This window comes from Hemitrygon akajei, chromosome 12 (assembly GCF_048418815.1).
Source record: "Hemitrygon akajei chromosome 12, sHemAka1.3, whole genome shotgun sequence".
NCBI classification, from domain to species: Eukaryota; Metazoa; Chordata; class Chondrichthyes; order Myliobatiformes; family Dasyatidae; genus Hemitrygon; species Hemitrygon akajei.
Window position 1 is genome coordinate 33,431,459 of NC_133135.1, and position 13,383 is coordinate 33,444,841.

Below are 13,383 nucleotides of genomic sequence, written 5' to 3' on the forward strand. Positions count from 1 at the left end.
ACCACTCAAGGATAAAGGAGGGAACATTTTTGAATGCAGAGAATGTGAGTGAGATACTTAATGAGTAATTTGCTGACGAGGGAAGTTAAGGACGGCATAAAAGCCAAGGAAAGGGCATATAAGGTAGCAAAAGTGAGTGGAAAATTGGATGACTGGGAAGCTTTTAAAATCCAACAACAGGTAACTAAAAAAGCTATTAGAAGGGAAAAGATTAAACATGAGAGCAAATGAGCCAATAATGTAAAGCAGGACACTAAAAGATTTTTCAGTATTATCAAGAGTAAAAGGGAGATGAAAGTCGATACCGGCCCACTAGAAAATGATGCTGGTGAGGTACTAATGGTGATAAATAGTGATTCAAGTGGACACATTAGCAACATTTAAAAGCCGTCTAAGATAAGTACATGGATAGGAGGGGTTTAGAGTACTGGGGATCAAGTGCAAACATCCTGCCGTCAACATAGTTGGCATGGCCAAGTTGGGCTGAAGAGCCTGTTGAGTGCTGCAAACTCTTATCAATTTAGTCAGCATCTGTGGAAAGTCAAGGCTGACTTGTCATACGCATGGGTGCAATTAAAAAAAAACTTACTTATAGCAGCATTACAGACACTGCATCATATGAGCAACATTCATAAGGAAACAGAAATTAAACATATTATACATAAGCTTTAGAAGAAAGAATACAATTAGAACAAAGTGAAAACAAAGTATTTTAGTCCTGACGAAGGGTCTCAGCCCGAAACGTCGACAGTGCTTCTCCCTATAGATGTTGCCTGGCCTGCTGTGTTCCACCAGCATTTTGTGTGTGTTGTTATTTTAGTGCAAAGTGATCAAAATGGACACAGTGTTGCTAACCTGGAATGTTTAGTTTCGCTGATTAAAATCAGCATCAGGTTTTATTATCATGTGTCATGAGACTTGTTAACTTAGCAGCAGCAGTTCAATGCAATATATAATACAGAATAATTATAGAATATGTATATTGAATAGATTAAAAATAGTGCAAAAACAGAATATATATTAAAATGGAGGTAGTGTTCATGGGTTCAATGTCCATTTAGGAATCGGATGGCAGAGGGGAAGAAGCTGTTCCTGAATCGCTGAGTGTGTGCCTTCAGGCTTCTGTACCTCCTACCTGATGGTAACAGTGAGAAAGGGGCATATCCTGGGTGCTGGAGGTCCTTAATAATGGACGCTGCCTTTCTGAGACACCACTCTTGGAAGATGTCCTGGGTACTTTGTAGGCTAGTAACCAAGATGGTGCCAACTAAATTTATGTCCCTCTGAAGCTTCTTTTGGTCCTGTGCAGTAGCAACCCATTCCCCGCCCCCCCCCCCCCATACCAGACAGTGATGCAGCCTGTCAGATTGCTCTCCACAGTAACTACATTGATAAGTTGGGACCAGTTTAGGTCTTCAGAGATCTTGACACCCAGGAACTTGAAACTGTTCACTCTCTCCACTTCAGATCCCGCTATGAGGTTTGGTATGAGTTCCTTCATCTTACCCTTCCTGAAGTCCACAATCAGCTCTTACTGATGTTGAGTGCCAGGTTGTTGCTGTGGCACCACTCCACTAGCTCCTATATGCCCTCTCATCTTCATCTGAGATTCTACCAACAATGGTTGTATCATCAGGAAATTTATAGATGGTATTTGAGCTATACCTAGCCATACGGTCAAGGGTATAGAGAGAGTAGAGCAGTGGGTTAAGCACACACCCCTGATTGTGAGTGAGCAGGAGATATTATCACCAATCCTACAGATTGTGGTCTTCCAGTTAGGAAGTTGAGGATCTAGTTGCAGAGGCCCAGGTTCTGTAACTTATCAATCAGGATTGTGAGAATGATACAGTTAAATGCTGAGCTATAGTCGATGAACACCATGCCAATGTATCTGTTTGTATTGTCCAGATGGTCTAAGACCAACTGAAGAGTTCAAAAACAGAACGGTTGAAGAAAAGTTCTTGAATCTTGTGGTGTGGGACTTCAGGTTTCTGTACCTCCTGCCCAATGGTAGCTGTGAGAAGACGTCATGATCCAGATGGTGCTGGCCTTTGATGATGGATGTTCCCTTCCTGAGACAGTGCCTCCTGTAATTACTACTGATGGTGGGGAGGGATATGCCTGTATCTGGCAGAGTCCACTACCCTCTGCAGCATCTTACATATCTGTAAGAATTTCTGTACCGGACCTGTCAGGATACTTTCAATGGTATATCTGTAGAAGTTTGTTAAGAGGGCTCGGTGGCAAGCCAAGCCTGTTTAACCTCCTAAGAAAGTGAACATATTGGTACACTTTCCTTATGATTAGGAAAAAGCAAATGGACCAGTGTTTCAAGTCAGATGAAAGGTCTCACATCTGAAACATTACCTGTTTCCTCTTTCCAAAGATGCTACCCGTTTTCTGTTTGACACCTGCTTTTAAGCTTGAGATGAATGTGCTCTATTATACTGATTGCCCAAGAAAATTTTGGAAACACTCTGCCGATCAGGTAGCATCTTTGGAAGCCTAATGGTTGAGGATAAGATTCCCATTTCCAATTCTGACTTACTGTGAGTGTGTGGAGGACAAACAGCATTGTGCAGGCTGGTTGAGATTCAGACACGATCAGCTGTTAAATACAAGAGATTCTGCAGCTGGAAATACAGAGCAACAGACACAAAATGCCGGAAGAACTCAGCAGATATGGCAGAATCTACTGAGGGGAACAAATCCTCTCCATTGAAGCTGCCTGACCTACTGAGTTCCTCCGGATTGTGTGTGTGTGTTACAAACAGCTCGTTATTCTTTAAATTATATATCATAAAGTTTAAATTTCCCACAAATTAAAGTGGGGCCTTTTAATTTACATTAATTTATGGGATATAGATAATGTTTATATATACCTTGTCTTTATACACCTTGGTGCAGAACTAAATGACAAACAAATGCAGCAAGGAAATAAGGTGAAGGCTAGCAATTGCACACACAGGCACCACCACAAACTCTGGAACATCTGGAAAGATAGATCTGTGAGCACTGACAGCAAGATAGGCCTCCTCAAGGGTCTGGTCTGGTCAGTAACCCTATATGGCTGTGAAACATGGACCCTGAAAGCAGCTGATGAAAAGAAGTTGACAGCATTTGAGATGTGGACATACAGATGGATCCTAAGTGCATCATACATTGAAAGGAGACCCAACAATTTCATCCTAGAAAAGATCAGCATGAAACCAATACTTCTGGAAACCGTTTTCCAAAGGAAACTTCGCTATTTTGGACATATCTCAAGAACGCACTGTGCTTGAAGGAAGCCGCTCCCGAGGCAGACAGAGGACAACCTGGATCGACAACATCGAGAAGTGGACCAGCCTCGCCGCCAGAGATGCAAGCGGTTTGACAGCCGACAGATCGCAGTGGATGAAAGTGGTCGCCGAGGCTCTGGCAGAGTATTGTACACGATGCTGATGAAGAAGCTGAGGTAATGTCAGCATCCATTGTTCCATCTCTAATTGTCTTTCAGAGGCCGAAGGGTTTCGGCCCGAAACGCCGACTGTATTTCGTGAGTGTTGCTTGGATTTTCTCCTGTTTGTGCCATAATCACACAGCTGTGGACTGTGGACTGACCGGTCATCAACTTTAAATATTAACTTTGCTACTCTTTCCACAGGTGCTGCCCGACCAACTAATAATTTAGTTATCAGACCTGCCGGAAGATCTCGGCCCGAAACATCGACTGTACACTTTTCCATAGATGCTGCCTGGCCTGCTGAGTTCCTCCAGCATCAGCATCTGCAGATTCTCTCGATTATCAACTAATAACTTGTAATTTTCTGTCTGAACTTCAGATTTTTAATGCAGTAATAAATCAGCAATGCAATAAACTATACATGCTAATTAAATGATCCGACAGTGCACGGAATAAAACAACAGCTTTTGCTTCATTGTGGCAATGTTAGAGTTTTTCTAATCAAAGTGTCTTTGACACATTGCTCGTACCTTGCACAGTACCTTTACTTTGTATTGCGATGGCCCAATTAATCTGCATCTTCTCATTCTGAAACAGATATCGTAAAGGGGAAACAAAACAGAGAAGCTACGTTCACACATCAGTCACTTTATGGAAGGAGGGCGGGGGTACCGCCCCTCCCCGGGCAGTCTGGCAGACGTGAGCAATCAATCGCGTGCTGAAGATCGAACGCGAGCCTTCACAAGTCGATGGCAAATTCACTGCTCAATACTGTAAAAGAATACTTTGCATATGGATCCTCAAGATTTTCAGCTAAACGCACTTGCATGTTTTTCAAGTAATATCCCTTTTCTTTTCTCAACAGGAAATGATATTTACATGAAATATGTTATTTTAACTCTTGTTTGTTGAATTATTTGAACATTTATAATTAAATTGAACAGATTTCAACCTAGTCACGATAGCACATCTACTTTGTGCCACCTGTTCAGAACTCTGACATCCTTTATGGTTGGTTGCCTATTGGTTAAGTTACTCAATTACCAACCAGAAATCTGAACCATTGACCCAGTGACACATGTTCAAATCATGGCATCAAAGGGAATCTGATAAATCAGGTTTTTTTTTAAATAGCAAGAAATGTTGTCATACAATATTCATCTGATTTACTTTTGTTTTTCAGGGAAGGAATTAACCCGACCTGTATGTCCAATACTGTCTGATGCACCATCAATAACTCTCGGAGACGGGAGGCGAACGATAGGCTTTTATTAGCAGCAAGAGACCATCACACAACATCCTGGAGACTGAGGGAGGAGCAGTGCCTCCAATCGCCTTTATACAGGGGTCTGTGGGAGGAGTCACAAGAGCAGTCAGCGGAGGGACGTGTCCAGACAGGTATACATAGTTTACCACACCGTCCCAACTTTAAGGACAATTAGTTCTGGACATTTAAAGAGACTGGCATGCATAAATGTAAAATCTGATTTTTGCATTCAGTTTGCTGTACATCAGCACCGTAGCAAACAACATGAATGCTTGCCACCAGTTAGAGTTAGGTGCACGCTTTGGTGGGATGCATGGAGGAAGTAACTGTCCCCGGGAAAGAATGACTAATTGCACCACATTGGAGGAAGCAAGTCAAGGTTCTCAGGTGTGGAATGGAGGCTTAAAGGAGGTGAAGAAAAGTAGGAGAGATCCAGTATTTTCAGAGAGCCAGGATGTCTTTCAAACACAAACTCTGAAAATTATGGGGACAGATATTCATGGAGGTCAAAACTCAGAGCCTACCCATAAAAATCCAGATGCGCTGTTGCAAGAAGTTTAGTAATCTCACATGTACTCAGAGCAAGGAATGCATCCTCCAGTACTATAAACCACCTTTGCATACCTAACCTCAGGCACAATTCGGTGCCACACACTTCCGTCAATCATTGGCGAACAATCTCCAGCAATGTGACCATAAGACCATAGGCATGGGTGTAGAATTAGGCCATTCAGCCCATCAGGCCCATTCTGCCATTTCATCATGGCTGATCCATTTCCCTTTTAACCCCATTCTCCTGCCTTCTCCCCATAACTTTACACGTTCAGACTAATCAGGAACCTATGAACCTCCGCCTTAAATGTGTCCAGTGACTTGGCCTCCACACCCAGCTGTGGCAACAAATTCCACAGATCCATCACCTTCTGGCTAAAGAAATTCCTCCTCATCTCTGTTCCAAGTGGATGTCCCTCTAGTTTGAGGCCGTCTCCTCCATTCTAGATGGCCCACCAAAGGAACCATCTTCTCTGCATCCACTCTGTTGATGCTTTTCAACATTCAATTGATTTCAATGAGATCCTCCCTCATTCTTTTCAATTGCAGTAAATACAGGCCCAGAGCTTTCAATCGCTGCTCATATGATAACCCTTTCATCGTTTTGGGAGATTTTAACCAGGACAGTCTGAAAAAATCACTAAGCAATCATCATCATAGATCATTTGCAATACCAGAGGAAACAACACTCTGGACCATTGCTACAGTACCATCAAGAATGCCTACCATGCTATTCCACGCCCTCACTTCGGGAAGTCTGATCACCTGGCTGTACTTCTACTCCCTGAGTATAGACAGAGTCTGAAGACTGCAGCACCAGCCATGAGGACCAAGAAGGCTTGGACAAGGGAAGCACAGGAGCACCTACAGGACTGCTTTGAATTGGTGGACTGGACAGTATTCAGGGACTTATCTTTGAACCTGGATGAGTATGCTGCAGTTGCTACCGACTTCATTAAAACCTGTGTGGATGAGTGTGTGCTCACAAAGACTTACTGTACATTCAAATCAAAAGCTGTGGATGAACCAGGAGGTACGTCTTCTGCTGAAGGCTAGATCTGTGGCATTCAAGTCTGGCAACACAGGCCTGTACCAGAAAACCAGGTATGATTTGTGGAGGGCTATTTCAAGGGTGAAGAGACAATTTTGAATGATTTTGGAGCTGACATCGGATGCACGGTAATTCTGGCAGGGTCTGCAAGACATTACTTCCTACAAAGCGAAACCCAGTAGCATGAATGGCAGTGATGCTTCACTACCAGATAAACTCGACACTTTCTGTGCATGCTTTGAAATGGAGAACACAACTACAGCTGTGAAGATCCCTGCTTCACCTGATGACCCTGTGATCTCTGTCTCAGAGGCCAATGTTAGGCTGTCTTTAAAGAGAGTGAACCCTCGCAAGGCGGAAAGTCCCTATGGAGTACCTGGTAAGGCTCTGAAAACCTGTGCCAACCAACTGGCAGGAGTATTCAAGGACTTTTTCAACCTCTCACTGCTACGGGCGGAAGTTTCCATTTGCTTCAAAAAAGCAACAATTATAGCAGTGCCTAAGAAGAATAATGTGGGCTGCCTTAATGACTATCGCCTGGTAGCACTCAACATCAACAGTGATGAAAAGCTTTGAGAGGTTGGTCATGACTAGATTGAACTCCTGCCTCAGCAAGGACCTGGACCCATTGGAATTTGCCCATCGCCATAATAGGTCTGATGCACCATCAATAACTCACGCTGAGACTTAGGAAACGAGATATCGGCTTTTATTGACTGGAAGAATAAACAACACTACATCCTGGGGAAAATGAGGGAGAGCAGCAGACCACAGTCGCCTTTATACAGGGGTCTGTGGGAGGAGCCACAGGAGCAGTCAGACAGGTATATCTAGTTCACCACAAGGTCAATGGCAGGTGCAATCTCAATGGCTCTCCACATGGCTTTAGACCACCTAGACAACACAAACACCTGTGTCAGGATGCTGTTCATCGACTATAGCTCAGCATTTAATACCATCGGTCCCACAGTCCTAATGAGAAGTTACAAAACCTGGTCCTCTGTACCTCCCTCTGCAATTGGATCCTCAACTTCCTAACTGGAAGACCACAATCTGTGCAGATTGGTGATAACATATCCTCCTCGCTGACGATCAACACTGGCACACCTCAGGGGTGTGTGCTTAGCCCACTGCTCTACTCTCTCTGTACCCATGACTGTGTGGCTAGGCGTAGCTCAAATACCATCTATAAATTTGCTGACAATGCAACCATTGTTGGTAGAATCTCAGATGGTGATGAGAGGGCGTACAGGAGTGAGATTTGCCAACTACTGGAGTGGTGTCATAGCAACAACCTGGCACTCAACATCAGTAAGATGAAAGAGTTGATTGTGGACTTCAGGAAGGGTAAGACGAAGGAACACATACCAATCCTCATAGAGTGATCAGAAGTGGAGAGAGTGAGCAGCTTCATGCTCCTGGGTGTCAAGATCTCTGAGGATCTAACCTGGTCCCAACATATCAATGTAGTTATAAAGAAGGCAAGACAGCAGCTATACTTATATTAGGAGTTTGAAGAGATTTGGCAAGTCAACAAAAACACTCAAAAATGTCTATATTTGTACCGTGGAGAGCATTCTGACAGGCTGCATCACTGTCTGGTACTGGGGGGGAGGGGCTGCTGCACAGAACAGAAAGAAGCTGCAGAAGATGTAAATTTAGTCAGCTCCATCTTGGGCACTAGCCTACAAAGTACCCAGGACATCTTTAGGGAGTGGTGTCTCAGAAAGTCAGCACACTCAGCTTCTTCCCCTCTGCCATCTAAATGGACATTGAACCCTTGGACACTTCCTCACTTTCTTAATTATTTTTGTTTTTGCACTATTTTTAATTGAACTATTTAATATATGCATATATACTTACTGTAATTGATTTATTTATTTATTTTTTCTATATTATCATGCATTACATTGTACTGCTGCTAAATTAACAATTTTCATGACACATGCTGTTGATATTAAACCTGATTCTGATTCCAATTCTGCTTGTTATTTCTTTAAAGAATTCTAACATGCTTGTCAGGTAAGATTTTCCCTTTAGGAAACCATGCTGACTTTGGCCTATTTTGTCATATGCCTCCTAGTACTCTGAAACCCCATCCTTATTAATTGATTCCAACATCTTCCCAACCACTGAGGTCAAGCTAATTGGCCTATAATGTCTTTTCTTCTGCCTCCATTCCTTCTTGAAGAGTGGAGCGATATTTGCAATTTTCCAGTCCTCCGGAACCATGCCAGAATCTAGTGATTCTTGAAAAATCATTACTAATGCTCTTAATTACTCTTAAGCCACCTCGTTTGGAATCCTGGGGTGTAGTCCATCGGGGGAGGTGACATCTACCTTCAGACCTTTTGGTTTCCCAGTTATCACAACTGCACCATCTCTCTAGTAATAGCAACTACACTCACTTTTGCATCTTGACACTCTTGAACTACCAGCATACCTCCAGTGTCTTCCACAGTGAAGACTGATGCAAAATATTTATTCAGTTCCTCCAACATTCCCTTGTCTCCATTACTATCTCCCCAGTGTCATTCTGCAGCACTCTAATATCTACTGTCACTCTCTTTTACTCTTTATATACAGTATCTGAAAAAAACCTTTTGATATTATTCGCTAGCTTACCTTGCTATTTCATCTCCCCCCCCATGGTTTTTTTAGTTGCCATCTGTTGGTTTTTAAAATTTTCCCAATCCTCTAACTTCCCACTAATTTTTGTTCTATTATACACCCTCTCTTTTGCTTTTATGTTTGTTTTGACTTTTCTTGTCAGCCACAGTTACATCATCCTGCCTTTAGAGTCCTTCCCTTTCTTTGAGATGTCTCTATATTATGCCTTCTGAATTGCTCCCAAAAACTCCAGCCATTCCCGAACAAATTCTGCAGATGCTGGAAATCCAAGCAACACACACAAAATGCTGGAAGAAATCAGCAGGCCAGGCAGCACCTATGGAAAAAAGTACAGTCAACATTTTGGGCTGTGGCCCTTCATCAGGACTTAAGCCATTGCTGCTCTGTTGTCATCCCTGGCCATCTCCTCTCTCATACTTCTGTAATTCCCTTTACTCCACTGTAATACTGATACATCTGACTTTAGCTTCTTCCACTCAAACTGCAGGGTGAATTCTATCATATTACAATCATTATTTCCTAAGGGTTCCTGTACCTTAAACTCCTTAATCATATCCTACCCGCCTGTCCTTTCAGTATATTGGGTATCCTTGGATATTAAGCTCCCAGCTACAATCATCTTGCAGCCATGACTCCATATTACTCATATCTGCCAATCTCTAACTGTACTGCCTTATCTACCTTATTCTGTATACTGCTTGCATTCAACTATAACACCCTCAGTCCTGTATTTGTCACACTTTTCAATCTTGTTCCCCTTTTACTCTGCAACCCATCCCACTGACTGCAATGTTACCCTCTCATCTGCCCGTCCTTCTCGAGAGTCTCACTGTACGGTACCTCCGCTTGTAAACCAACATTCCTATCCTCAGCCATAACATTCTGGTTCCCATTCCCCTACCACATTAGCTTAAACCCACCCTAATGGCTAACAGCTCTAGAAAAGCTGCCCAAAAGGATATTGGTCGCACCCCCTCCCCAACTCCACCCTTGGTTCAGGTGGATCCCATCCCCTTTGTTCAGGTCATACCTTCCCCAGAAAAAAATCCCAATGATTAATAAATCTAAATCCCTGCCCCCTGAGCCAGTTCCTCAGACACACATCCATCTGCCAAATCATTCTATCCTTGCCCTCTCTGGTGTGTGGCACAGGCAGCAATCCAGAGATTCTTACTCTGGAGGTCCTGCTTTACATCTTTCTATCCAGCTCTCTAAATTCTCTCTTCTGGATTGCTTCTCTTTTCCTTCCTATGACACTGGTACCAATATGTACCAAGACATCTAGCTGCTCACCCTCCCCCTTTAGAATGTTGTGGACACAATCCGAGAAGTCCCTGAATCCCCACCTCCCCTGGCACCTGGGAGGCAACATACCATCTGGGTCTCTTTATCGCATCCACAAATCCCCGTCTACTCCTCTAACTATGGAATCGCCTATCACTAGTGCAATCCTGCCATGTTCCCCTTCTCTTCTGAGCTTCAGAACCAGACTCAGTCCAGAGACCTGGTCACTATAGCTCCCCCCAGTAGGTCATCCCCCCAAACAGTATCCAAAACAGTATACTTGTTATTTGAGGGAATGGCCACAGGGTACTCTCTACCACTTGCCTATTTCCCTTCCTTCTCCTGACATTTTCCTGCCTCCTGCAACCTAGGGGTGACTACCTTCCCCTAGTTCTTATCTATCATCGCCTCAGTTTCTCTGAAAGATCATAGGATTGCAGCTCCAGTTCCTTAACATATTCTCTGAGGAGCTGCAGCTCAATGCACCTGGTACAGATGTGATTACCAGGGAAACTGAAGGTCTCCCAGAATTCCCACATCTCACACAAAGAACAAAACATGGCCCCTGGAGTCATTGTTACTGCCCTAACTATATATTACACATGCAGAATGAGCGAAAAAAAAGTTTACCAGATACTTGCGCCATCCACATCTGTTATCGCCCATGATTATTGAGCCATAGTCAAAAGTCTCCCCACTTTAACACTGTCACACTCGGACAATGGCCACTCCACTTGCTCCTGTCTTATTTTTATTTAACCTTGCTAATGAATAAAGAACTCCCATTGGATCCACTCAAACAGTGTGTGTTTTGTGTAGCCTAACTACTTGGACAATATGGTACCTGCTACTATTAGGATTGCTGAGACCGTGGACAGCTATGAGATCAAAGATCATCTCATCCATATTTCTCTTCTCATCCTAGTTTCTCCCTATCCCACAAACATTTTTTTGCTTGTTAAACTAAAGGTAGGTCTTAATTTCTCCACTTCCTTCACCATGAGCTAATCCAAGATTTTCTTCTTCCCGGGGTTTAAGACGAGCAGTCCAGTCGTAGGCTGCAGGAAGAACAAGAAGACAGTGACCATGGAAACACTCAACTTTGCATTCATCATCAAAGACCCTCACCACCCAGGCCATGCTCTTTTCTCACTGCTGCCATCAGGTGGAAAGTACAAGTACCTCAGGACTTGCACCAACTGGTTCAAGAACAGTTACTAACCCTCAACCATCAGGCTCTTGAACGACACCCATTCTATTTCTGGTGTTCCCACAACCGATAGTCTCACTTTAAGGACTCTTTATCTTGTTATTTCATGCTCTCATTATCTATTGCTATTTATTTATATTTGCATTTGCACAGTTTATTATTCATTGATCCTGTTTACATTTACTGTTCTATAGGTCACTAAGCATGCCCGCAGGAAGGGGAATCTCAGGGTGACATATATGTACTCTGATAATAAATTTTACTTTAAACTTTAATCTATCATTTCAGGTGAGCATCACCAATTTTTGCAGAGAGTATGCTATCCAGTTGTACCATAGCTTCTTAAGGCAACTGTTCTGTCCAAGACCCTATGAAATTGCAGAAAGTTTTGAGCACAGCCCAGTATATCACAAAAACCAACCTCCCCTCCGTTGACTCTACCAACACTTCCCACTGCCTTGGGGAAGAAGCCAGCCGGTCATTCGCACTTCTGACCCCCACCCCCCCACCAGGCTGAAGATACAAAAGCCCGAGAACATATACCATCAGATTCAAGAACAACTTCTATCCTGCTGTTGTAATGTTATAATGGACCTCCAGCACAATAAGGGTGAACATTCAGTCTCTCAGTCTACACAAATGACCTGCTGACTTCTTCCAGCAGCTTGCTTCGTGCTATGAAACTTAGTTGTTAGGCGAGCAATTACAGGTGGTACACGAACACTTGGTTGGATTTGCATTTGGTGTTGAGTGGAGCAGCTGAGAAGCCAAAGATCTCCAAGTGCCTCCCTCTCCTAGGTTTGTTTACCAGCAGGCCAGCAACAGGAGGTTAGCCAGCCTGTGGTGTAGTGGCATCCGCACTGGACTTCGAGGCAAGCAGCCAGCTCCTTGCACGCTTTCCATTCCTGCTGGGTTGAGCATCAAGCTAAATACTCAGCCTCAGGGAAAGCAGACAAATGCTAAAGAAATGGCTAGGCTGTCGCCCGATGTGCAAAGAGAAACAACCACCAACAGGAGGTACCGGATTTTCATTGCCCCCAATCGGTTGAGGGAACGACAAGTTCCAGGCATTCAATAAGTAATATTTGTGATAATAAAATTATGAAAAGCTGCAGATGCTGGAAATCTGAAATACAAACCAGGAAATACTGGAAGTAGCAGATCTGGCAGCAAATGTGGATGGAGAAACAGACTTAATGTTTCAGTTCGAGACCCTTTGAGAGAAATGGGAGAGAGAGTTGTTGGCCAGAAAGAATGACAATCTACAAATCAGTGAATTCAAATGGATCAAGGACAGTGGAAACAGACAGACTAACTGTCTTTGTTCTTGTCGCATGCTTGGGGATGGAGGCTGCCATTTTATGAAGACACTCTATTCTCCATTTTGTGAGCTTGACATGCTGAACTTGATCAATGTTTTAAAGAAGACACAATGATTCTTCAGGTAATTTGTTGGACTAGTGATCATTTCCAAATAAGAAGTTATCTGTGAGATGTTCTTTGGTTGGTTATGACATGCAGGTTTGTGAATGCTGGGGTTGATGCCTGCCCGAAGTGATTCAAGCTCTTTGCTGATTGAGAACAAAGAGCCACAAATTAGCGTCTGTCACTTGATGGGAAGAGGGCAATAAATTGATGCTGGCTTGGAGCAGAGCCAATGACAATGTGTTAAAGGACAGACACATGACCTGTGGCCAATGACACAGGAATGCGATATTTGAATTGATAAGGAATGGATATAAAAGTGGATGCTTTGTGTGCACCGACAGTGGTAACTTCGAAGAATAACCATTGCAGGTACAAGCGTGAGCAACCCTGTGTGAAACACGTGGTGAGTGAATCAGAACAACAAGGAATGCCTGGCCAGCGTAAACTCCCTTGCCCAGCTAATACCTTTGCTGTTCTTTGACTGTTCAGGAGAGTCAGAGCTACTTAGTGGG

General features: G+C 43.4%; 1 protein-coding gene across 2 annotated transcripts in view; it reads right to left on the reverse strand.

Annotated features, from left to right (window-relative positions):
* LOC140736869 (monocarboxylate transporter 13-like) overlaps positions 1 to 4,060 on the reverse strand; it is a 40,296-nt gene extending 36,236 nt beyond the window's left edge. The window contains exon 1 of one of the 2 annotated variants that reach the window (XM_073062867.1): positions 3,991 to 4,060. In XM_073062867.1, coding sequence (XP_072918968.1) covers positions 3,991 to 4,027 — 37 coding nt within the window. In that variant the 5' untranslated portion in view covers positions 4,028 to 4,060. The remainder of the gene's footprint in view (positions 1 to 3,990) is intronic. The other variant, XM_073062868.1, reaches the window with a different exon arrangement.
* Between the last annotated feature and the right edge of the window lie 9,323 nt (positions 4,061 to 13,383).